Genomic DNA, 26575 nt, shown 5'->3' on the forward strand with positions numbered 1-26575 from the left:
TGGTCTGGAGCCTGGAGAGACTGGTCAGTGGACACAGGGGCTTAACAGGAACCGCCCTGGCCTTCATCATACAGGTGGTTCTGTTCTTTTTTTCTTTTTTTGCGGTACGCGGGCCTCTCACAGCCGTGGCCTGTCCCGCTGCGGAGCACAGGCTCCGGACGCGCAGGCTCAGCGGCCATGGCTCACGGGCCCAGCCGCTCTGCGGCATGCGGGACCCTCCCAGACCGGGGCACGAACCCGTGTCCCCCGCATCGGCAGGCGGACTCCCAACCACCGTGCCACCAGGGAAGCCCGGTTCTGTTCTTTAAATAACTTTATATTTATTCCTCGCCCCATCTCCCTGCCTCTCCTCAACAGTTTCTGTCTGGCTTTGCCTTGCTACTGAGACGGTCAGTATTGTTTTTCTGGATCGCTCCCTGCCTACTGTAGATATGTATAACAAATTCCTGGACGCCTCCCCCGCACCCAACACCAACAAATCACACTGGGACTCCTGTAAGGGGCAGGTGTGGTGCAGAGCTGGGACCCCACATCCCAGCTGTCCCCCTGCCCCACCCTCTCCCCGTGCCTTAGAGCCCAGCATTCCTCCCCTTAGAGCCTGTTTCTTAGGGTGCAACATCGATCCGCTTGCGATGAAGACTGATGGCTTATTTCGCTGGGACTTATTTGAAAGTTAGCCAGAGTGATGATCATAGGCTGGAAGAAATGTTAGCTCTTGCTTTCTGGTTTCCTGGCTGCCAACTCAGGACAGCGTCAGAAGTTCTGGAGCTGAGATCTCAGACTCGACATCAAGGCAAAGTGAGGTGTCCTGCAGGAAGACACTGCCAGAGGGGTTGTAACTGGGGAGCGAGGAGGCCTGAGTCACTAGGATAACTGAGGGGTGTGTACCAGAGGGTGGTGCCAGCATGTTGCAATGTGCTGACTTCAGTCAGCCAAGCATGCAGAGGTGAAGCAACCAGTTCTCAGACACATCAAGGATGTGCCTCTCTGGGCTTCAGTTGAGTGTGAGGGAGGGGCTGTCAGGTCTCTTCTTCCGGATAATGACTGACACCCCAGGGCATCTTCTGCTGGTGTCAGCTGTTGCCACACCAGCAAGCAGGGAGTTTGCTGGGTTACTAGGTTGGCAAGGTTCTGGGACACAGGGAACCCTTTGATGGTTGTGCCCCAGTTAGTGGGAAAAGCCTCTCTGGAAGGCAGTGGGAGCTTTTGGAAGGAGCACTGGCCTTGGAGCCATCAGACCTGGAATGATATTAAAGCTCTGTCACTTATCGCCTGGCTGACCTGTTTCAGCTGTCTTGGGACTTTTGTGAATACCAAATGAGAGGCTATGCCTGCAAATGCTTAGAAACTCATAAAACACCATGCAATGTGGGTACAATCTGTGGTTGGATGCCTTTACATTGAGGCTCTGGGACACATCCTTAGGCTTTGTGTCAGTGGGAGGAAAGAGGGTGCTTTATCAGCGTCTTGGGCTGGGATTTTTTTCTTTCTCTCCACCCCCTCCAGATTCAAGCAGTCTCCCTCCCCCCATCCTCTGCTCTTTATTTTGACGTTTCTTTTCTCTGCCTGCCAAGAAGATTGTGTTCAGCTGCGCTGGTCTGAGGCTGTGCTATATCCTGTGCTTCATTAGGTTAATTTGATGGGTTGTCTCCTGGGAACTGACCAGAGACTGGTTCTAAAACCATGCTAGCCTCCAAAACCCAGTTCCGTCCATTCTCCTTTGGGGCAAGCTTTGCTGCTCAATCCCATACGCCTGCTTTTCCTTTCTTCCACCTGCAGGCTGGCCAGGGCCTCCTTCGGTTTCCCTTGTTTCCTTGTATTAGCATAGTTGTTCAAGCATGCATCCCCTGATTGGTAGAAGGCTCTAGGGAAGACCATCCGTTCTCCAAGGCTGCCCCTGACCTTCTGGATTCTGCTCTCCAGTTCCTCTGTTCAGCCTCAGCATTTTGAGCTCGGCCAGCCATTCAGGGGGTATTTATTGTTAAGTGGTCTCACCGAATTTGCTAAATTTGTAACCACAAACCTCTCAGAAGACACTAGTATTGCCTTGCCTCCCACTAAATTTACCTCGTTACTCTCCTCTCTTAGAGGACTGTTTCACATCTGATCTCTGTAAATCTCCAACCCCAGCAATAAAGATGCATCCCTCCCTGTGCCTGTGCCCATTCTCTGCTTCACCTCCTGCTAGGCAGGTCAACCCTTTCCATGCGGGCACTGGCTCCCCCCACCCTCTGCCCCGTTCTTGCTGCTCAGGAACTCTGCTGCTGTTTCTTTTTTATTTATCTATTTATTTATTTTGGCTGCGTTGGGTCTTTGTTGCTGTGCTTTCTCTAGTTGTGGCTTTCTATAGTTGCGGCGAGCGGGGGCTGCTGTTCCTTGCGATGCACAGGCTTCTCATTGTGGTGGCTTCTCTTGTTGCAGAGCATGGGCTCTAGGCTCGTGGGCTTCAGTAGTTGCAGCACACGGGCTCAGTAGTTGTGGCTCGCGGGCTCTAGAGCGCAGGCTCAGTAGCTGTGGCACACGGGCTTAGCTGCTCCACGGCATGTGGGATCCTCCCGGACCAGGGCTCGAACCCGTGTCCCCTGCATTGGCAGGTGGATTCTTAACCACTGAGCCACCAGGGAAGTCCCAAGGACTCTGCTTCTTAATTTTCCTTTTACCTGCAGCGTTAACTTCTCCCTCTACTGAACCATCCCCACCAGTATACAAACATTCTGTAATATCTCCCATTCTATTTTATCTCATTCCCTTTATTTAGTAACACTTTTATTGAGATATAACTCACATACCATACGGTTCAGCCATTTCAAGTGTACAAGTGAGTTGGTTTTAGTCTAGTCACATGGTTATGCAATGAGACCACAAACAATTTTAGAACATTTCATCATCCCAGAGGGAAACGCCATACCCATTCTCAGTCGCTCCCCATCTCCTCCAACCCCCAGCCCTAGGCAATCACTAACCTACTTTATGGATTTGCCTATTCTGGATATTTCATATGAATGGAATCACATCATATGTAGTCTTTTGTGTCTGGCTTCTTTCACTTAGCACCATGTTTTCAAGGTTCATCCATGTAGCACGTATCAGTGCTTCCTTTTTATGGCTGAATAAGATTCCATTGTATGGATATTTGACATTTTGTTTATTCATCAGTTGATGGAACTTTGAGTTCTTTCCACTTTGGCGCTGATATGAATAATGCTCCTATAATCGAGCTGATATGAATAATGCTCCTATAATCGTTTGTGTACGTGTTTTTATGTGGATATATATTTTCCTTTCTCTTGGGTAGACCTCGGATTAGAATTGCTGAGTCATACGGTAACTCTTTGTTTAACCTTTTAACTGCCAGACTGTTTTCCAAAGTAGCTGCACCATGTCACATTCTCACCAGCAATGTACGAGAGTTACAGTTTCTCCATATCTTCACTAATAATTGTTATTATCTGTCTTTTTGATTATAGCCATCCTAGTGAGCGGGATGTGGTGTCTGATTGTGGTTTTGATATGTATTTCCCTGATAACTCATGGTGCTGAGCAGCTTTTCACCTGCCTGTTGGCCACTTCTCATCCAGTCAGGTGTTCACCCCCTCCAAACCTCTGGATCAGCCATTGTGAAGGTTACTGCTGACAGCCTTCTCTTATCTATGCCAGGCCTTCCGTCAATAATTTCTTCTGGTCCTGTAGTTTTAAGAATGAACTGTGCTCTGATGACTCTCAGATGTATCCCTCCAGCTCTGACCTCATCCATGAGCTTCAGACATCTGTGTCCTGCTGCCTATTGCCACTTCCACCTGGACATTTAAAGGGCATCTCAAATTTAACCTGTTGTAAACAGAACTCTTGTTTTTTTTTTTTCTTACCCAAACCCATTTCTTTCCTGACTTTTCTGTATGAAAGAATGGCACCCCACACACACACACCAGGTTGCTCGGGCCACAAGGCCCTGTGCCCCGGGTTCAGTCTTCCTCTCCTACCCACCACCCTCCATCTCACCCATCAATTAAACCCTTCAGAATACATGAAGTAGCTTCTCTGTGGTCCCCTGCTAGTGTTACACAGCAGCCAGAGTAGTCCCTTAGCAAAAAATGTTTTAACCTAAAAAAAAAAAATTAGAATTTATAATGAAATGCATCACACATTCAGAATAGTATATATCATATAAATTCCTTAAAGACTGGGCTTTCCTGGTGGCGCAGTGGTTGAGAGTCCACCTGCCGATGCAGGGGACACGGGTTCGTGCCCTGGTCTGGGAGGATCCCACATGCCGCGGAGCGGCTGGGCCCGTGAGCCATGGCCACTGAGCCTGCGCGTCCGGAGCCTGTGCTCCGCAATGGGAGAGGCCACAACAGTGAGAGGCCCGCGTACCGCAAAAAAAAAAAAAAAATTCCTTAAAGAATAAAAATTTTAAATACTCTGTTTCTACTATCTGGATTAAGGAGTAATACATTCCCCAGTACTTTTGAAGCTCCTATAGACCCTTCTTCTTGTCTCATCTACCTTCTTCCCGTCCAGGGGAATTTCCTGGATTTTACAGTGTTCCCCTGATTTTATCTGTTGTTTTATCATCTATGTGTATAGAGGCCTTAAAACAACTTCTTGCTTAGCTTTGCATACTTTTGAACTTTTCATGAACTCATACTGTAAGTATTCATCCCTGACTTATCCTTTTTGTTCAACATAATAGTTTATTGGTCATATTCATTCCTGTTTATGTCTGAAACTGGAGTTCATTCATTTTTACTGTATTACATGAATGGACCACGATTTATCCATCCTATTCTGATGGACATTTGAGTTTGCAGTTTTCAGCTATTACGCAGTGCTGCCTTGAGCATTCTCATATGTCTCTTGGTACACATGTTCACGTGTATCTGCTTGTAGAAATACTAGAGTTTACTACATACCCACCAGGATGCCTAAAATTAAAAAGATAGCAGATATCCAGGACATGGAACAAATGGCACTCTCCTATGTTACTGGTGGAAACATAAAATGCTACAGCCACTTTGGACAACTATTTGATAATTTCTGGTAAAGTTAAACATACTGGTGTATGTACCCTATGGTCCTGTAATTCCACTCCCAGGTATTTACCCCAGAGAAATGAGAGTATGTGTCCACAAGGTGAGTTGTACAGAAAGGTCAGGGCAGTTTTACTCATAACAACCAAAAACTAAAAACAACTCAACTGTCCAAACGTGGAAAAGAATAAACTACTGATACACACAACATGGACGAATCTCCAAAACATTGTGCTGAGCAAAAGAAGCCAGCCAGGCAGGAGTGTTTATATGAAGTTCAAGAACAAGTAAACCTAATCTATGGTGACCGGACTCAGCAAAGTAGTATAGCAGTGAACGATGACCGGGAAGGAGCACAAGGGAACTTCCGGGGTTGTGGGGTGGTGGTGGAAATTCTCTGTATTTTATACTGGGTGCTCACACACATGGGTAAACATGCATCATGCTCTACATTGAAAGACTTCTGCATCCTATTATATGTGAATTAAACCTCAATGAGAAAAACAGATTGTCCCAAGTAGCAGCACGATTTTGGGGGAAAATGAAACAGTGTATTCAACTAGTTGTCAGGGTTCAACTTAAGCTTTAAATCTGCTTAATAGGACAAGCAGGCTGAACTCACCAGCTTTATAATTCATTGATTCTAAATATTCAACCTTTGGCTGAGAAACCATTCATTCCCACCCAAACTAGGAGGACTACATTTTCTGAGGATGTCTTCTCACATGGGACATCACAAAATAAATTAGCTCAGGACAAATGGGGGAACTTTCTAATCTCTCATTGTGTCCCCAGTGTTCCATCTTCTTCTGTGAGAAAGATGTTTTTTAATTTTTCTTTAAAAAGAAATACTGCTGGGATATACTTATGTCCATATTTTTTAAGTAATGCCAAATTAGCCTCCCAAGCATTGTACCAATTTATTTTCTCACCAATGGTGAGTGAGTGTTCTTGATACTCTGCATCCTCTCTAAACTCTTAGTACTGTTAGTTTTAAAAAATTTGCTCCAAGGGTCCATTTTAAAATATAAATCAGGTCATGACACATCCCTCCCCAAAACCCTCCCATCAGATTAATAATAAATCCTAATCCCTTCAAAGGCCTCTGTGTCCGGGCCCCTCGTGCCTACCTCTCCGACACCCTCCCCAGTTTTGCTGGCCTTCTTGCCATGGTTTTTTTTTTTTTTTTTAAATTAATTTATTTATTTTGGCTGCATTGGGTCTTCGTTGCTGCGTGCGGGCTTTCTCTAGTTGCAGCGAGCGGGAGCTACTCTTCGTTGCGGCGCGCAGGCTTCTCATTGCAGTGGCTTCTCTTGTTGCGGAGCATGGGCTCTAAGCGCGCAGGCTTCAGTAGTTGTGGCTCGCGGGCTCTAGAACACAGGCTCAGTAGTTGCAGCGCACGGGCTTAGTTGCTCCGCGGCATGTGTGATCTTCCCGGACCAGGGCTCGAACCCGTGTCCCCTGCATGGGCAGGCGGATTCTTAACCACTGCGCCACCAGGGAAGCCCCTCTTGCCATGTTTTTCACAGGTCAGGCTGTTTCTTCCTTGTGTACTCTGTTCCCTCTCACAGCACCCTGTAACTTCCCTGTCATGGCACTTTGTAATCCCCTGTGCCTTGCCTTTGTATTTGCCGCTAGACCAGAAGCTCCATTAGGACAGGACGCGTGTTTACTGTCCCACACTAGCGCCCCCAGCCCTGCGCCGGCCCAGTAAGTATCTGTCGAATGAATAAATAAGCCAGCACCAGCCAGGTGGCCCTGGAAGACTGGCCTGCTTCCCTCTGTGGGCACCAGAGGTGGAAGCTGATGCCCAAATGTGTGCCCTTCCCCCAACTCTTTTACATTGGGGTTTGCATGGGCTTAAAGTGAAAGATCAGAGCAGCTGTGAAAGGGAGAAATGAGAATTAGGCATTGGCAACTGGAGGGCACGGGGAGTACCCCAGAGCAAATGACGTGCATAAAAGCTCTTAACCAGGTGACTTCTGGGATTCGGGGTGCATGTCTGGGGCCTCTGACCGTTCTTGCTGCGTTCTGCCCTATGCCCTCAGTTGCCCTCAGCACACGTTCCCAGAAGCAGCCCAGCCTTGGGATTTCCAGAGCAAAGGCTTTTGCCGGTGACCCTTGTTTGGGAAGACCCTCTCTGCTCTTCCCAAACACAGTGACGAAACTGGGGCTTTTCCTCCCCTGACAAGGCAGCCGGTTACGTCAGATGCCCCCTTTGTTGAGACTGCAAGGAGTTACAGTCTTCCCCAACGTGAGAGATGTTTCCTTCAGAGCCTCCTGTGCCTGTTTCTGCCCAAGTCCGCCTTCGGGGGCCACAGTGGGCCACGCACCAGGAACCAGGTCTCCCCAGCCAGGCCCCTCGCAGCATCCCTTGCTCAGCCTGGAAAGTCACCACCTCCTGGGCCACTTGCCTCATGGCTGGCTCTTCTCAGGTCACAGGATGCTGGGAGCAAGACCCTGCAAAACGGAGTTCTTTTCCTTAGATGTTGGTCATGGATATGAGCAAAGGGAGGCCTAGAAGAGACAGTGACCTGGCTTCTATTTACAGACAGCGCCACCAAAGGCTGTGCATGGAGTCCGGCATGCCAAAGGGTGCAGTAGAACCTTTGGAAGGAGCACGCCGGACCAGTGCCACTGGGTCTGTGGGTTAGAGCTGGGAGCCCCGGTGAGGCCTGTGGACGAAGCTTCACTCTTGACCCTGGGAAGCCGGCTTCTGTGTCTCTTTGCCTCTTACCCTGGAGCCTCTGGGTAGTTGAAGGAACCCATGGGCTTCTTTCTACGCCCTGGCCAGTCACAGGCTTTGGAACTGGATAGACCTGGACTCAAATCTCAGCTACACTCAGGAGGTTGTGACTAGGCAAGTTCCTTCACGTCTGTGAGCATTGTTTCCCCACCCAGAATAATGTCTCCTTATTGGAACGTGTTAGTTCTGTTCCCTGATGGCTTTGTGGTTTGGCTTGGCCCCCAGAAATTGGAGCTGCCATAAATGGAGGGGGCGGCAGAGGTTCTTGAACATAGAGCCTGAGATGCCTACTGTGCAGCTGGTGGCAGCAGCCGGAGTTGCCGGAGGAGCTGGCTGGAGCTGGAGCTTTCCGAGCGCAGCTGTGAGGCCCAGGGGCCGGGTCAGTGCCAGGGCTAGCTGGACTTGGAGAGGAGCTGGTGGGGACACGCAGGCCTCTAGGATTAAGTGCTCCCCATGACATGGAGCCAGGGCCCGGGGGCTCCACTCTGAGCTTTGTCCCTGACTCTCACCCCGGCTCCCTAGCACATGGCATGGATTCAGGCTCCTTTCCTTAGGGTGGATCTCCAAAGCACCCTGCTGCCTCTTCTCCCTGCTCTTGCCCACGGCAGCACAGGGTCTCAGGCTGTCAGTAGTCCATGGCATTTATTTGGTAAGCTGCAGAGGAAGGCAACTGTCCAGAGGGCTGAGTGGTGGTGGTGCTGAGCGTCCTGACACGGTCAGGTTCTCTCCCTGACACCAGAGCTGGAAGGATTGTTAGCGAATCACCCAGCTAACCCAGGAATGCTTCATCTGTAGCCCACACTACAGAGGGGAGAGGGCAAATCCCAGGGCTCAGGTCAACCGCCCCCCTCACTTTGTGGGGGGCTTCTCTACCTCTTCTCAGGGGTAGAGAACGCCCGGGCAGGGGCTCATATCTGCAGTCCCCTATGATCTTTTCTCTGGGCCATTTTCTCTTAAGTTTGCTGAAATTAACCTCATGTCACTGGAATAGGAACTTCCTAAACCTGGCTTTTCCAGCGACTTGCCCTGTGGCTCTAGGGAAATCACTTTCTGTCCTTGTTTACCTTCTGACTGATGAGTGAGGGTGGCGGGCTAATCTGGTCTTTAGAGGCCCGAGTTAAGGAGAGCAGAGTGATGCTATCTGCAGTTAGAGGGAAGAGCCCTTTCTCTTGTCCACCCTTCAGTTAAGTGGGCATCTCCTCTACTGCCAGCTCTGTCCCCTCTGGGACTTGGGGGCAGGGCTGGGGGAGAGCACGTGTGCATGTGCGATCTGTCTGCACATTATTTTTCCTTTCTGCAATTTCAGAGTCATGCTGCGGCAGCCTGGTGCCTGACGAGTGAGGGGAACCTGCCAAGGGATTACTGCTAGCTCAAGGCAGGACAGAGGCCTCAAGGGAGCGGAGATGGGCAGAGCAGCCTCCAAGCCTGGGCCAGCAGCACCAAGACGGAGGCCTGGGCCCTGGCCTGGAGCTCGGCTCACACTCGCTCGGCTGACCCTGATGGCGTTCGAAGCAACACCCTGCTGAGAAGCGGCTGTTCCCAGGCCCCAGAGGACCTCAGAGCAGGAGCTGGAGTTTGACCACCCCTACACAACTGCAGTTGGGGCTGCAACCGTCGGGGGAAGGGGCTGGCGCCTCGGATGGGAAGTAGAAGGGCAGAACCTAACGCCAGGAGGATCTTGGTCTCTGAAGAGTTTTCTGGAACACACGGAGCTTCCTGGGTTTCTTCTCTCTGGATTGGGGCTTGGTTCCCTCTCCTCCCCTGGCAGAGGGCTTGGGCCCTGAGGGCCAACTGAGAGAGGGAAGACTCTTAAATGAAATTCAGGCTGCCTGAAGCCCACGTGCTCTCTGCTATGATTGGGGTTCAAGAGCTTCCCTGCTGCAGGGGACGAGGGGCCGCCTCGGCATCTGCTCATGAGCCACAAGGACCCCGAATGCTCCAGACTGGATCGTTTCAAGCCGCCAAAGAGGGGGACCCCCACAGCTGGCAGCCAGCAACCCCAAGGGACTAGAGGGCTGGGATGGACTGACCTCCCCCTTGCCAGGGCTCTGGGAGAAGCAGAGCCTCTGTGGCCCAGCTAGTGACGGAGAGACCCAATGAAGCCATAAGCAGGGCCAGGCGGCTCAGGGACAGGGGAGCCACTGCTGCCGACGTGCTTTCTCCTGACGCTGAGGGAGGGCGCAGTGTGGGACCTCTGCCCCGTCCCCTCCCTGGCACTTGCCCATATGCCCTTTGCGCGTGGTGCCAGAACAAGCAGGCTACGCTGTGGCTGGCCCGTCAGCGGGCTGGGAAAGGAGTGGCCACGGTGACACCTGCCTGACTGCCGGGCTGAGGCCCCAGCTCCCCGGGGCACCGAACCATGAAGTGCTCCCTGCGGGTGTGGTTCCTCTCCGCGGCCTTCCTGCTGGTGTTCATCATGTCACTGCTGTTCACCTACTCCCACCACAGCATGGCCACCCTGCCCTACCTGGACTCGGGCGCCCTGGACGGGACCCACCGGGTGAAGCTGGTGCCCGGCTACACCGGCCTTCAGCGCCTCAGCAAGGAGGGGCCCGCCGGCAAGAGCTGTGCCTGTCGCCGCTGCATGGGCGACGCCGGCGCCTCTGAGTGGTTTGATAGCCACTTCAACAGCAACATTTCCCCGGTCTGGACCCGGGAGAACATGGACCTGCCCCCAGAGGTCCAGAGGTGGTGGATGGTGAGAAAGCTGTGGCCCTTCCTGCCTCCCCTTTGCTGCCGCCTCTCCGGTGGTCTGTCCTGCCATTTGGGAGTCACCCTTAGAGCCCCCTCTTGGATTGGGGCTGTCTGTCTTCTGGCCCCCAGAGCCTTGACAAAGTGTGAGGTTCACTGGACCAGAGCCAGCTCCTAGGATCACAGATTGTGAAGGGGGAGCGAGCTTTGGCCTGGAAGGAAAGAGAACTAATATTTTCTAGTGCCTGTAGAGGCCAAACATAGACCAGAGATGCCTTGCTGGGCCAGGGAGGTGAAATAGACAGGAGAAGCAGGTTCCCCAGGGAGAAGATGGCGAGAAGTGAGCATGGCAACAGGAAGAAGGCCTGCCCTTTATAAAGGAGGCAGCGGCTCAGCTCCAGTGATTGTTGCTATGCAGGCAGTATCCTAATTTATAAATGTTTGCTCAAAATAATTTGAAACACCATGCCACTCACTTGGTTCCTTCCAATTGCTGGAAAAGCCTTTCTTCTGGGTTGGGATAGGAAAGCATTAGCAACTCCTCTGGGGGCTAAGGGAGGTGAAGGGGAGGGGATGGGGGGACAGGTGTACCCAAGCCTCCCCATTCTTCCGGATCCTGTCACCTTGCTGCCGCTTTAGCTCCCTTCGCCTTGTCCCTGTCATCTCTGGAGCGTCACTCCCTAGGCTTTGCCAGGGCCATCTGGTTGCCACACATGTCAGAGGTGGAGCAGCATCAGTACTTGACCCGGGGAGGCCTGCAGACTGTAGGCATTTCCTGCAGGGGGACTTGGGAGGCAGCTCGTGGTCCCTGGTTTCCCCAGCTGGCAAATGGGGAGGGTGATGACTCTCCCTTTTTCTCACAGTTAGGACAGCTGTGAGGATGAGCTCCTGCAATCAGGCTTATCAGAGCAGCTCAGAGATCCTGCTTCCCAGCCCGGACTCTCAGAGTCCCTAAGGATGGGGAGTCTACAGAGCAGGAGTCACCAGGAGCCACACACGCCCTTCGCATGTCAGACTGGAGCCCTTGAAGGGTCCTGCCCGTTGCTCATAGTCACACCCTTCATTTTACAGGGAAGATCGAGGTTCAGAGAGTGCCCTGAGCTTGCCTTGGTCATAGGTCTCAGTGGTGGCCACGAGGAGCCAGAACAGGCCTCTGGGCAGGGGTGGACCGAGAGGCAGGCCAGGCCCCCTGCTCACAGGGGTGGAACTCAGGGCTGTTTAAGCCCCGGAACCACCTCTCTGCTGTTCCCCACAGCCACCCTCTTTCGCTGTGAACTTAGAAATTCTTGTCTCAGGGCTAAGCTGCTTCTCCACACTGAGTTCATGTTCTTGTGCTCAGGGGCCCTTCCTGTGCTCAGAGAAGAGGCAGAGAAGCAGGCCCACCCATCCCCTCCATGCATTCTGTCCCCTGAGTAGCTCCTGCTTAGCCGCAAACCCACAGCATTGCCGCTAGGACCACAGAACATTTTAAAGCCCTTACAGATGGTGGCCCAGGGGCTGAATCCAGCTCACTCAGTGTTCTTAAACTATTTGCATGAGTTACCATCATTTAGGACCTCTGTTTTTTCAGCTTCTCTTGAGAAACCAGAAAATCTGGTCCTTCTGGGCTGACAATCCCACAAGGCGACAGTTGGTTGGAGCCACCCCTTTTCGATGGGAGCTCCTGTTGGCTGTAGGCCCCACCTGCCTCTTCACTCCTGCACGTTACCTGCCTGGCACTATAGGCGTTTAAGTGCTGCCCTGGCCTCATTTCATGGTCTCTTGCATCACTGGTGGTGGGAGGTGCAGGGGACCGGTTTCATTCCAGCTGTTCTGACTTTGAAAGAATATCTGTGCCTCTTTGCCTTTTCCCCAGGGCTCAGGGCTCCGGATATCCTGTGGATCTTGCCTGGAGTTTCAGGCTGAGTCCCAGGGGCGCCCCCTGCAGGCTGCTTGGGAATAAGCCCCTGAAGCTCCCCGGGGCCTTCCACATTAACTGCACCTCAAAATGACTATGAGACTAAGAGCTGCCCCGAGAGGACAGCAGAGCAGGGGCCTCTCTGCTTCGTGGCACAGGCCTGCAGACCCCTGGAGAAGGTGTTGAATAGCACCTTGACCCCCCCGAGCCCAACCAGTACCTTAGAGCTACTCCCGAAAGCAGGGCCCTCCCTGGTCTGGTCTCAGTAGGGAAACTTCGCTATTGTTGAACAAGGTCCTTACTGCTCAGGGAGGATTTCCGCCCCGTGACAGCCCGGGGAGGAGGCCTGCGCCGGTTGGACACTGGAGGGTGAGGGCAGGGAGGGAGCAGGCGGGAGTTCCCTCCCCATCACACCCCTCCTGCTTTCTTCTCCCCTCCGCTCCCCTCCCCTCCCCAGATGTTGCAGCCTCAGTTCAAGTCACACAACACCAACGAGGTGCTGGAGAAGCTGTTCCAGATAGTACCAGGCGAGAACCCCTACCGTTTCCGGGACCCCCGCCGGTGCCGGCGCTGTGCTGTGGTGGGGAACTCGGGCAACCTGCGGGGCTCTGGCTACGGGCCGGATGTGGACGGGCACAACTTTATCATGAGGTAAGTCCCAGGGAGCTCAAGGCAGGACCCAGGACCGGCCTCCAGGAGGGGGCCCTGGCCTCCTTGGCCTTGTGCGGCCGCGTAGGAGCGGGAGCTGCCAGGGGTGCTGTGACAGAGGCTCAAGTCTCTCGCTTGTGTTTGTCGGGGTGGATGAGGAGGCAGAACTGTCATTCTGAACTTTGCTTGAGGCCCATTCCAACTCTGAATGCCTCTGCGAAGAGCTGAAACTAGGCTCCTGGCTGATGTCTTGTGAAAACTCCCCCCAGAGGCCCTTTCACCTGCCTGGTCCCTTTTAGCAGTTGGGCCAGGAGTGTGGGCCCCAAAATAGTGTCTTGCTTAATAGCCACAGGTGATGCCTCTGGCAGACTCGCAGAGGAGGGGCGTCCTGGGCAGAAAAAGGAGCTGTCGGTGCCTGCTTTGGGCTCCCATCCCTTAACCTTTACCTCATAGCATTTCGATTGTGCAGGGGCTCATTCATTCTACAGACGTCTGTGCCCAGCGTTGAGGAACAGAGAAGGGCTGGGAGGGCACTCATTCCAGACGAAGACAGGAGCAGGGAGCCCGAGCGTGAGCAGGGACTAGAGGTAGATTTGTGACCCAGACATGGGCTGCTCATTCTGCTTCTGAACTTCCGTGTTTTCAGACTTATCTCCCTAGACTTGCGGCAGGAAATGCCACAGTGGGGATCCTTCCATCCCACTCCTTGGTGGAGGAAGAGCTCTAAGAGTAAAAATACTGAAAATGCCCAGTTTTCACTAAGCATCTCTTAGGATGAGCACTGCAGAAAGACCAGGTTTCCCAGGAGGCAGGGGGAAGGGCTTTGTCTTAGAAACTGTTGCTGTCTCCATAGCAACACCAAGGCAGCAATATGTCTCTGAGGCTTTTAACATTCCTTGCAGAACCTTTCTCATGTTGAGAATGGTTGGGGGGTGGGGGGAGAGGGGGATGCTAGGCCAAATCCAGGCATCCACGGCCACCAGCTGAGAAACACCGTCCCCATTAAGGCTTCCTCTCCAACTGCTCTGTTCCTGCTCTGTTCCTCACAGACCCCAGGGCTGTCATGGCAGAGGCAGATCCAGACTGTGGCTTTGGTGACAATAGGACCAATACTGTGTGTGGAGCTGTAGCAGTCCCAGCAAACTGTTATTAATGAATGGGAAAAATACTTCTCATCCCCTCTAGGAGACAGTATTTCTGAACCCTAAAGACCAAGACATCAGAGGGGTACCCAGATGGTAGGCAGACTGGCAATTCTAAAGAAATGGATTTGGGAGAAGAGAGGCAGGATCTTAATCCCTGTTCGGGGGCCAGAGCACAGTTGGTGCTGTAGGAAAGATTCTAGGCTTCTGCTTGAAGCAGAATGGAACTGAAGTGGCTGAGAACACAGACTCACTCTCTAGTTCCAAATCAGGCCACTCCTGGTTTCCCAGCCCAAAGTACCCTCCAGTCCCTCAAGGGAAGGGAACCAGAGAGGCATGAGGTACAGCACAGCGACCAGTGGGGGGGGGAGGGGGGAGGGGCAGGCATCCTGGACACACTGTCACCACATCATGCCATCAATGGGAGATGGGCAGGAGGCAGCCAGTAGGGGAACCCCTGTGACACAGGGCCCAGCTAGGGGGTGCTGGCCGCTCTATGGACAGGGAACGTTCGAACGGGCATAAAAAAGCTGGGAGAGCATGTAGAGGAGACTTTGCTCCCTCTCTCCCAGATCCCTGTGTCCCCAGTGGAGGCCCAGGTTACAGTCACACGCCTAGATGGTATGATTCTGAATTGTGATCCACACAAGATAGGAATGTTCTCACAATGCGTCACAACAGAAAAGGCCAACAGGTTTTTGTTTAAAGCTGGATCACTTGTTTTTAAGATGCTCACCAAAAAAAGGGAGCTTTGATCCTGTGTTTTGCACCACTTGAAAGGAGTTAGAAGTTGTGTGTCACGGCCTGGGGGATGGGCAGGGGGGAGATTGCTCTGGGGTTCCAGGTTCTTCTAAGACAGCAGAGGAGAGACAGCCCCACATTGCACGTCAACCCGGGACAGCTGAGGGTGGGCTCTGTCAGAACGCGGGCATCCCTCTTGGCCTTGGAGTGGAAAGGGAGACAAGAACTTAAAGTGCAGGGACAGGGTGGCTGGGATGGGCAGAATTGAGCCATCTGCCCAGGGGCCGAAGGGGTGCTTCAGCTTCTTGTCTTGGTTCCATGTCTTCTAGGGAAGAGGACAGAACAGCCAGGTGAGCTGTAAGCTGTGAAAGGCTGTCTTTTCTTTTTAAAAAAAAAAAAATTATAAAAGTAATATGTGGGGCTTCCCTGGTGGCACAGTGGTTGAGAGTCCACCTGCCGATGCAGGGGACACAGGTTCGTGCCCCGGTCCGGGAAGATCCCACATGCCGCGGAACGGCTGGGCCCGTGAGCCATGGCCACTGAGCCTGCGTGTCCAGAGCCTGTGGCCCACAACGGGAGAGGCCACAACAGTGAGAGACCCGTGTACCGCAAAAAAAAAAAAAAAAAAAAAAAGTAATATGTGCTTGTTATTGGGAAAAAAAACCCCAGAAATGTACGCACTAAAAAGTGAATTATCCAGGACTTCCCTGGTGGCACAGTGGTTAAGAATCCGCCTGCCCATGCAGGGGATACGGGTTCAAGCCCTAGTCTGGGAAGATCCCACATGCCACGGAGCAACTAAGCCCGTGAGCCACAACTACTGAGCCTGTGCTCTAGAGCCCACGAGCCACAACTACTGAGCCCACGTGCCACAACTACTGAAGCCCACGCACCTAGAGCCCGTGCTCCACAACAAGAGAAGCCACCGCAGTGAGAAGCCAGCGCACCGCAGCAAAGAGTAGCCCCCACTCACCGCAACTAGAGAAAGCCTGCACGCAGCAACAAAGACCCAATGCAGCTAAAAATAAAACATATTTTTTTTTAAAAAGTGAATTATCCCATTCCCTAAGAGTAACCATTGTTAAAACTTTAATACTCTTCCAGATTTTTTTCTATTCTTATACAAAAGTTAGTTTTTATTCTTCCTCCCTTCCCTCCTTACTTCATTGCTTCCTTTCTTCCTTCCCTTCTCTCTCTCTCTCCCCCCTCCTTCTATCCTTTCTTTTTTTTTTTCTTTCACAAAAAATGGAATCACACTATCTAATTTTCAGTTTTCCTTTTCTGTGTTGTAATTTCCTCTGACTGCACAGGTATTCAAAAGATATGTGTTAAAAGGAAAGAAGTGAGATTCCTCACGCCACTTGGTTTTTTTCACTCAATAGCTCTTGGACGTATTTCTTACCAGCACATGTAAATCTACTTTGTTCATTCTGATGACTACATGCTATCCTGTTACATGAATGTACCAAAATGTATTAACCAGTTCTCTATTGTTTGATTGGTTTTCCTTTTCACTATTGTAAATAATACTGCAGTGGATATCCTTTGCACACTTATGCAACCATTTTTATAGGATAAATTTTAAGAATGGAATTGCTGGATAAGTGCACACCTATTTACATGTTTGATGGCCAGCAACAAACTGTCCTCTAAAACTCTTGTACCAGTTTCCACAGTGGTGTCTTCTCACGCCACCCTCTTGTCCCTGCAGGATGAATCAGGCGCCAACCGTGGGCTTTGAGCAGGATGTCGGCAGCCGAACCACCCACCATTTCATGTACCCCGAGAGTGCCAAGAACCTGCCCGCCAACGTCAGCTTCGTGCTGGTGCCCTTCAAAGCCCTGGACCTACTGTGGATCGCCAGCGCCCTGTCCACAGGGCAGATCCGATTGTGAGCTCCTCTGCTGGCTGGAAGTGGGATATGAGTGACAGGCCCACCTTGGGAGGAGTTGTCCAGGGAACGGATCTTAGAATTCCTTTAATTGAATATTTTGGCCAAGAGGGGCAGGTGAGGAGAGAAACAGTGGTAGGGAGGGCCCAAAACAGTGGTTAGCTGAGGCCACAGCTTGTTTTGGGTCACTCCCTGCATGGTGGCAGCCAGCACACTGGTGGTAGTAAGGTGGAGAAGGACACTTTTCCAGGTCTCCTTTCTAGGAGGTAGCTCCTACTGTGGGAGCTCTGCCTTCTGAGAACTTTCTTTGGAGGCAGTTGCCCAATCACAGCTGGGAACCTCAGGAAATTCAATTCACCAAGTAGTTTTTTTTTAACAGCTTTATTGAGATATAATTCACATACCATACAATTCACACATTGAAAATGTACAGTTCAGGGGCTTTTAGTATGTCTACAGAGTTGTGTAACCATCACCACAAGTAATTTTAGAATACATGCATGTTCTAAAGATGAAGATAACCTGAAGATACTCCTGTACCCCTTGGCCATCTCCCCCACTCCCTCCACCCCTCCTCCCTCCCAGCCCTAGGCAACCACTAATCTACTCTCTGTCTCACCAAGGTTTGTGTGTGTGTGTAAAAATGTATGCGTGTAACAAAATATACTATTTTAACCACACAGTTCATTAGCATTAAGTATATTCACATGGCTGCGCAAACCTTACCACAGCCCATCTCCAGAACTTTTTCATCTCAAATGAAAACTCTGTACCCACTAAACAGTAACTCCTCATTCCCCCCTCCCGCCAGCCTCTGATAACCACTATTCTTTCTGTTTCTGATTTGACTATTCTAGGTACTTCATACAAGTGGAATCGTATAGTGTTTGTCCTTTTGCGTCTGGCTTATTTCAGTAGCATAATGTTTTCAGGGTTCATTCACGTTGTAGCCTGTGTCAGGATTTCATCCCTTTTAAAGGCTGCATAGTATTCTAGTGTATGGATATACCAGATTTGTTTATCCATTCATCTGTCAATGGACAACTGGATTGTTGCCACCTTTTGCCTGTTGTCACCATGTATTTTTTAAACACGGAAGTATAAGTTACAGTTTTCTGACTTTATCTTACGTTTGGGAGTCATAAGGGCTAAAATAAGTGCTGTAGAGTTTAAGTCCCATGAATACTCAGAAACGGGAGTGTAGGTTACAGGCACCATGGCTGACTAATAGGGAAGGAAGGATTTGTGCCAAATATGAGGAGAGTAGCAAGAGGGCTATTGTGGGCAGAGGTAAGAGCACAAACATGGTGGGTGTGAGATGATCACAGCAGAGCCTTGTGGGAAGAAAAGTTGGGGCTGGGTTATGGAAGGCCCCAGTGCTTGTCTAAAACATCCTTATTTCATCTTGAAGGACATAGGGAGCCACTGAAGGTTTCTGAGCGAGGAACTGCAGTGATGTGCTATGCGACAGCAGTCTGGAAGCAGGGGAGCCTGTCGTGAGGCTGTCATCACTTGGGCCTCAGTGGGAGAAAAGGCATCCCTGGGTCCATGGAGCCACCTCAGTGTTATTTTTCTTTCTGCTTTCAGCACCTATGCCCCAGTGAAGTCCTTCCTTCGAGTGGACAAAGAAAAGGTAAGTTTCCTCCTCCCGCTTCCTCCCCCGCTTCTTCATCCCCACCCCAGAGGAAACAGTGCAGACCTGACTTGTGCTGTGCCTGGTCTTGTGGTTCAGATACCCCCCAAACCCTTCTAGAATCTTCAGAGTGCCCATCTGCTGGTATGCCTGACCCCACACAGAGGCTGCAGGAACCAGAGAACCCTGATGAACAGGTCCACTGGCAAGCATGGAGGAACTGGCAGAAGCTGCTCAGAGCCTGGCCTGAGCCTCCAGGCCCCCAGAAGCCCTCACGTGCTCATTACACCTTCTCCTCTCAGGTCCAGATCTACAACCCAGCCTTCTTCAAGTACATCCACGACAGGTGGACAGAGCATCACGGGCGGTACCCTTCCACGGGGATGCTGGTACTCTTCTTTGCTCTGCATGTGTGTGATGAGGTGGGTAGTTGATAAAATAGCGGGACCCATAGATGAGAGGGAGTCTGCCCTTGTTGGGGCTTAGCAGTGCCTCAAGAGGAATGTGTTTTTGCAGGAAGAAACAAAGTGGCTTTCAGTCCCCCAATTTCTAGGTTGTAAGGTATAGATCTGCATTTCCCAGACTTAACTACTTTCATGATTTTACCAAATCTGAAATCATTTCATTGAAACGTTAAATTTATTTAAAAAGGAAATTGAATACTACTACCATAATTGATATTACTTGCCATAAACAATAAGCATAAACGTAAATGGAATGGAAATGACGTAGTTAAGTAGTTAAGTTTCAGCAGGATGGTGTCTCCCACAGCTGTGGGCCCCAGGCCTACTCTGTGTTAAAAATGGAGGTTAATCATTCAAGGAGCCCATCTCTCTAGCAGGGGGAGCTACTGTGCCATACACGGTAGTGCTCATGCCCAGCACACCCACTTTTGCCAGTAAACTCTTCAGTGTATGGTACTGGGTACTTGACCAGCTTTCAATAAAAGTACTCCATTAAAAAAAAAAAAAATTAGCAAGGGTTGGAGAGCTGTCACAGACTAGCCCCAAACTGAGGTGTTCTTGATGTAATCAGAGGGTGGTTGGAAGGAGAACCGGAAGGGAGCAGAAGTCTCCCTCTGGGACTGTGTCCTTAGCGTCAGGGCTGGGTGTCCCCGGTCTAACTGCGCGCTGTAAATTGATGAGCTGCCGGCCTCTGGCTGGGGTCGGCTCGTCGCGGCTCCCCTCTCCTGCCGCACCACGACCCGAGGCTCTTCCGCGCCCTCTGTTCCCTGGTCCCCGACTTGGGGTGACCCGCGCCGCCCTCCCCCGCAGGTGAACGTGTACGGGTTCGGGGCCGACAGCCGGGGCAACTGGCACCACTACTGGGAGAATAACCGGTACGCGGGCGAGTTCCGGAAGACAGGCGTGCATGACGCCGACTTCGAGGCCCACATCATCGACATGCTGGCCAAGGCCAGCAAGATCGAGGTCTACCGAGGGAACTGAGCCCGACCCAGCCGTGACTCTTCCGGCCCTTCCGCGAAGCGCTGGCAAGCGCTCCAGCCGGGTCTGAGAGTCAGCCCGGGGGTGGTGGCCTAAGCGCGGGCGCGGCGCTCTATTGGGCGTCAGCAGGCAATCGGGAGCGACGCCGCCGCAGTCTGGACCAATCATGCTTCAGTCTAGCGAGCGCCGGCTATCCTCCGCCAATCACGAGACTCTGGGCGCTGGCTGGGCCTAGCATCAATCAGCGCTGCCGACGGCCGGAGCCTCTGTTTCTCACAGCCAATCATGCGACTCAAGGAGAACTTCCGGCGCTGGGGCCCGTCTCCTCCAATCAATGGCCTTCGGAGGCGGGCCGGCGGCCGATCAATCCCCACTCCCGTATGCTTTTGGGTAGGATTTTATCGATATTTCACGCTTTCAAAGGAGCAGAAGTTTGTTCCGGCCCCGAGAAGTACTTTCCTCAGGCTCGGGCGGAGGCGGCTCAGTCGCCGGCCGGTCTGACCCCGCAGGGGGCGTGGAGGAGGAAACGGTGGGGAAGGTGAGGGACAGTAGCGGCCCGGCCTCCCCTTCCCGGTGGTCCCTCGTGGCGGAGGGGCGTTCGCGGAGGCTTTCGGGAGGTCGGCGGGTGGTCAGGTGGTTTCCAAGGAGCGCATTTTTCCCCAGGGGAAAAGTTAGAGCCCTCCCAAACCGCTCTGGACCTCCGAGAGAACTAGACCTCACATTTCCTTTATCGGTCAGGCGCAGATGGGTGAGTGCAAACCCACCAAAGAAATGCGGTGAGAATCCAGAGGGTACGGGGGTCCCCTCCTCCTGCCTCCTCCCCTCCCGCCTTTGGCCACCCTATGGAATGGCCTTTCTGACCATGGCATTTAGTGTCTCACCAGAAAACTAGAATTGTTTTCACGTCTTGCTGGGGGTGGAATTCGCCTAGGGCTTAATTCTGGAACACAGGTGAAAGAATAGGGCAGGAAACAAGGAAGCCCCGTCACATCAGATGTAAGGTACACTTACGTGTACTCTCTGCCCCTGTTGTTCGCCCACAACCTTTTTTAAGTGTCTCTCCCTAGGTCCTGGGCCTCCTCCCCAGCCTACTTGTTGCTCTGGGAGAAAAAAAAAAAAAATCAAAACTTGCCCTGTGATTGGGGCACTGCTGCTCCCCGCCCTTCCCCCTTTGTCTGGCTCTAGGGAAAGGGAACAACACGTAGGAAAGAAGGCTGGAGATGCTTTGGGCTCATGATTTAGCTAACCTGAAGTTACTAGGGGTGGCTGACCAACAGATTCTTTGCAAATAGTAAGCTGGCCATGCAAATAGCTGGGGAGGAGTAGACTTGCCCCCTGCATGCCTCCTCCCCTGCCCACACATCCCTTCCCCCTTGTTCACCTGCTGCCTTTTCCCTCTAACCCACTATCCATTTCCAGCTCTAGAAGGGCTGCGAAGCTAACAACCAGAGGTTACAGCTGGACGCTACTTGCATGACTGAACCCAGCTTAAGTCCCTAGAGGAAGCTGCTGAGGGTGTTCTCACCTTTCAAGGTTGGGGAAGTGTAGGAGGCGTGAAAGGGCTTCTGTGAAGCCTCCAAACCACTAAAAGGATCCCCCTTCCCAACAGTGACGAACACAAAAACCACCCTTTTTTCTTGGTGAGTTGATACCACCTGGTAGCCTCCTGGCCATGGTGTAGTTCCTGCAGCTGGCTGGGGGAACAGTAGCCAGCAGGGGAGTGTATTAGAGGGTTAGGGCAGGGCAGTGGGCACCCCTAAAAGTTAATATATTGAGAACTTAGATTGAGTCTGTCCTTTCCCAGTTCCAGAAGTAGGAGGAGTAAAGAATGTTTGTGGGTTAGGGGAGCCTTTAGTGGAACGCCTCTCTCACCACCTCCTGTTGTCATTTTAGAGAGTCAAGGTACCAGTTATTCTTGCCAGTCTCATCTCAGTGCTTCCTGAAGAGGCTCTTTTGAGTGTTTAAAAGATGAAAAAACAATGCAATATGCCAAACAGTATTGAGCAGAATAATTTATTTCTTTTCTGTTCCTTTTTCTTCTTTTGTTTGGATTTTGTTTTGTTTAAAACATTAATAAATCCCCATTCTGGAAGAGGTAGGTCCCAGCATCCGGCCCAGATCTTTTCTACAACAATTACTTAAACAAATGTTGTTTTATTTTCTTCCCTTTTTCTCTGAATTAAAAAGAGCAAAGAAACTATATAGTCGTTTGTTTGTTCTGAAATGTGTTTGCTGGTGAAAAGAAGGTGTATCTGTCAGTGGGAAGTTGTGACTACGTAATGGCTAAGACTGTTGTGGGTGGATGTGAGGAGGGGAGGGCACGACTCCCACCCTTTCCTTATACGTGAGGCTTCCCAACCCCCAACTGCCAGCTATGCCTTCTGGGAGGGTGGCCTTCACTACTGTCCTTCAGGGCCCCTGAGTCGATCAGCAGGGCAGACACTGTCCACTGCAAGGCGCCAGCACAACATGCAGATCCAGCAGGCACCAGGATGGGGCTTTTCTCCCCTCCTTTTCCAGGTTCTGTGGAACTTCCCATGATGCCATAGGTGTGGGTTGGCAGGGAATTGGCAGAATGGTAGGAGCTGGTGCCACAGGGGTCTGCGGTAACTGCCTGTGCTGTTAACTGGGCTGTCTGGACCCACTCAAGCCTACCTCCGTCATGCAACGGAATGCCACTGAATGTACAATTTTATAGTCTGGTGGATCAGATAATGTGGGCCTCAACGATGGATCTCTCTTAGAGTCTGTAGTCACTTGGTGTCCTGCAATCCAGTTTCTGTCAATGCTCAAGAGCAAGCCCAGAGTTGCTTTTCAAATGGAGAATACTTTTTGGTGGAGGAGGGCATAGGTCTTTTTCTAAAACCCTAGGACTCTGGGCTGTAATTCTCTTATTTGGAGTTGCCATAGGCTCCATATGACATCTCTCTTTGCCACAGACACTCTCCAATAGCATTTGGTTGGCTGAGTGATAAGGTCCAGCGTCCGGATGACGTACACATAGCCTGGGCTTCCGAGAATTGTTTCTTATCTGGGCCCCAGTCTTATGGGTTGTGGGTCACCACACTTTGTGGGACCAGCACTCCAGATGTTGTACCTGTTACCTCCAGAATCAGGAGTCTCACCAAATCATGTGTCTTTTTTTTTTTAATGTTGGCCAAGGACTGTGTTGTTTTGATTCAGCAAAGATATCACATCTGGAACCACAGGTTAGCATTGCCACTTGTTTACCTTTGCAATAAACTACTATCATTCTCCATGATTCAGATGGTGAGTGAATGAAACGAGGAAGAAGTCACCCACCCTTCCATAACTCAATTTGGATGGCAGCACCAATCTCTGCAAATCCTGCTGGAATGTGGTATTGAATTTGACTTACCATGTTGGAGATAGTTCCAGGGACTTCTATTAGGCCTATCCCATCATAATCACCTTCCCTCCACGGGTCTGGTTGCCAATATGGTGATTTTGCCAGGTAGTAAATATCTCTCTTTCCTTTTGGAACTAAGGAAATTACCTTAAAATGGGTCTGTGGTCTCATTGGACCCACCATTAAATGGACTTGGACCAGAGCTCCATCTATCATTAGCCATAGTAAGCTCCAACTCTCATAATAAGCTGGACTGCATTGGCATTTGGGTCTCAGAGCCAGTGTCTGATAACTCCTGATGGTCTGGGTATTTCCCTTTCCCCAGTGCACTGTCACTCCAGGAAATAGTTTCCTCGGGAAAAGCTTGGGGGAAGAGCCACACTACATACCTGCTACATCAGAGAATAGTTCCTCAAAGGACCCTGAGATCGCCTTGAAAAAGGCTCCAGGTGTGTGACCTGATTAGGTCTGGGAACTGGGTAAGAAGCCAAAAATTCCCATCATTGTGACTCAGGTTTCTTCTCGGCACTCCTAGAATGTTCCTTCCCATACACATCAAGCAGTACCTTAGAGGACTGCCCAGCATCTGTTTTACTTCTGGGGACCTTAATGGTCGATTAACTGTTGTCCCAAATACTTATACGTCAGAACTCTAATTGACAAACTGGGTTGTTGTGGTAAATGTGCCTCCCTGTGTCACGTAGGGAGGCACGGCTTTCTCGTCTTTGTCAGGCTGAGATCCATTCTTTTCTGACCCTCACATAACAGCCACCAGAATTCTTTAAAGATGGTGCCCCAATCACTACTACATTAAAAAAAAAATTTATTGAAGTATAGTTGATTTACAATATTGTGTTAATTTCTGCTATACAGCAAAGTGATTCAGTTATACATATATATTCTTTTTTTTAATTAATTTTTTTTATTTTGGCTGCTTTTGGGTCTTTGTTGCTGTGCGTGGGCTTTCTGTAGTTGCAGTGAGCGAGGGCTACTCTTCATTGCAGTGCGCAGGCTTCTTGTTGCGGAGTGTGGGCTCTAGGCATGTGGGCTCAGGAGTTGTGGCACACAGGCTTAGTTGCTCCGCGGCATGTGGGATCTTCCCAGACCAGGGCTCGAACCTGTGTCCCCTGCATTGGCAGGTGGATTCTCAACCACTACGCCACCAGGGAAGCCCTACATATATATTCTTGTTCGTATTCTTTTCCATTACGATTTATCACAGGATATTGAATATAGTTCCCTGTACTATACAGTAGGACCTTGTTGTTTATCCATTCTGTACATATAATAGTTTGTATCTGCTAATCCCAAGCTCCCAATCTTTCCTTTCTCCCACCCCACCTCCTCCTTGGCAGCCACAAGTCTGTTCTCTACGTCTATGAGTCTGTTTCTGTTTCGTAGATATGTTCATTTGTGTCACATTGTAGATTCCACATATAAGTGATATCATACAGTATATGTCTTGCTCTTTCTGATTTACTTAACTTACTATGATAATCTCTAGTTGCGTCCATGTTGCTGCAAATGGCATTATTTCATTCTTTTGCATGGCTAAGTAATATTCCACTGTATATATGTACCACATCTTCTTTATCCATTCATCTGTTGATGGACATTTAGGTTGTTTCCAGGTCTTGGCTATTGTAAATAGTGCTGCTCTGAAGCATAGGGGTACATGACTAATACATTTTTTTTTAAAAGACATTGTTTTGAAATGATGGGTTTTTTTAATTTTTGTTTTTTGGCTGCATTGGGTCTTCGTTGCTGCGCGCGGGCTTTCTCTAGTTGTGGCAAGTGGGCGCTACTCTTCGTTGCAGTGCACAACCTTCTCATTGCAGTGGCTTCTTGTTGCAGAGCATGGGCTCTAGAGCGTGCGGGCTTCAGTAGTTGCGACATGTGGGCTCAGTAGTTGCAGCATGCGGGCTCTAGTTTGCAGGCTCAGTAGTTGTGGCTCACGGGCTCTAGAGCACAGGCTTAGTAGTTGTGACGCACGGGCTTAGTTGGTCCACCACATGTGGGATCTTCCCGGACCAGGGATTAAACCCGTGTACCCTGCATTGGCAGGTGGATTCTTAACCACTAAGCCACCAGGGAAGTCCCGACTAATACATTTTTTTAATATAAATTTATTTATTTATCTTTAGCTGTGTTGGGTCTTTGCTGCTGCACACGGTTTCTCTCCAGTTGCTGTGAGTGGGGGCAACTCTTCGTTGCAGTGCGTGGGCTTCTCATTGCGGTGGCTTCTCATTGCGGAGCATGGGCTCTTGGCGTGCGGGCTTTAGTAGTTGCGGCACGCGGGCTCAGTAGTTGTGGCTCACGGGCTCTAGAGCACAGGCTCAGTAGTTGTAGCGCACGGGCTTAGTTGCTCCGCGGCATGTGGGATCTTCCCAGACCAGGTATTGAACCCGTGTCCCCTGCACTGGCAGGTGGATTCTCAACCACTGCGCCACCAGGGAAGCCCCCAAAAATAGTTTTTAAAAATTAATTTAAAAATGTATTAGTCAGGGGCTTCCCTGGTGGCACAGTGGTTGAGAGTCCGCCTGCCGATGCGGGGGACACGGGTTCGTGCCCCGGTCCGGGAGGATCCCGCATGCCGCGGAGCGGCTGGGCCCGTGAGCCATGGCCGCTGGGCCTGCGCGTCCGGAGCCTGTGCTCCGCAACGGGAGAGGCCACAACAGTGAGAGGACCGTGTACTGCAAAAAAAAAAAAAAAAAAAAAAAACTATTTTTGTTGTAGGATATAATGCATAAACAGAAAAGAGCATAAGAATAAATGTACAAAAATATATAGCTTCATGAATTATTATTTTTTAAAAGCTCCATAATGGACATTTATTTCATAAAGCAAAGATGGAATACTATGTAATACATATAGATTATAGATTATAAATAGATAGAATTATATAATTCCTGTGGTAAAGGAAAAGCAATTTCCACTGCCATTTGGATATCAAAATGGACTGAAGAAAAAAGAGGTAATTGAACATGTTATATGGAAGAACTGGAAAAGCTAGAATTTTATTTTTCCAGCTTTATTGAGATACAATTGACATAGAAAGTTATATATGTATGTAACGTATACTCATAGTGATTTTATGTGTGTGTATATTGCAAAATGATTACCACAATAAGATTAGTTAACACATCACATCATATAGTTAAAATATTTGTGTGTGTGATGAGAACTTTCAAAATCTACTTTCTTAGCAACTTTCAAACATACAGTAAAATATTGTTAACTATAATTACCATGCTGTACATTACATCCCCAGAGCTTTATCTTGTAACTAGAAGTTTATACCTTTGGACCACCTTAACCCGTTCCCCCACCCTGGCAAGCACCAA

The 26575-nt window shown here is 50.4% G+C and overlaps 1 protein-coding gene across 3 annotated transcripts in view; it reads left to right on the top strand.

Moving 5' to 3' along the window:
- Window positions 1-26575, top strand: part of ST3GAL2 (ST3 beta-galactoside alpha-2,3-sialyltransferase 2) — an 84340-nt gene that overhangs the window by 23551 nt on the left and 34214 nt on the right. For 2 of the 3 annotated variants that reach the window (XR_009537240.1, XR_009537241.1), the window contains exons 2-8: window positions 9080-10471; window positions 12819-13012; window positions 16604-16783; window positions 18371-18416; window positions 18719-18838; window positions 19691-20399; window positions 23129-23222. Coding sequence is in view for 1 of the 3 variants with exons in the window: in XM_060131902.1 (XP_059987885.1) it covers window positions 10133-10471; window positions 12819-13012; window positions 16604-16783; window positions 18371-18416; window positions 18719-18838; window positions 19691-19864 (1053 nt within the window). In the remaining 2 variants the exon portion in view is untranslated. Of the gene's footprint in view, window positions 1-9079; window positions 10472-12818; window positions 13013-16603; window positions 16784-18370; window positions 18417-18718; window positions 18839-19690; window positions 22059-23128; window positions 23223-26575 lie in introns of those variants that run through there. The other variant, XM_060131902.1, reaches the window with a different exon arrangement.

Source organism: Lagenorhynchus albirostris, chromosome 19, assembly GCF_949774975.1.
Source record: "Lagenorhynchus albirostris chromosome 19, mLagAlb1.1, whole genome shotgun sequence".
Classification (NCBI taxonomy): Eukaryota; Metazoa; Chordata; class Mammalia; order Artiodactyla; family Delphinidae; genus Lagenorhynchus; species Lagenorhynchus albirostris.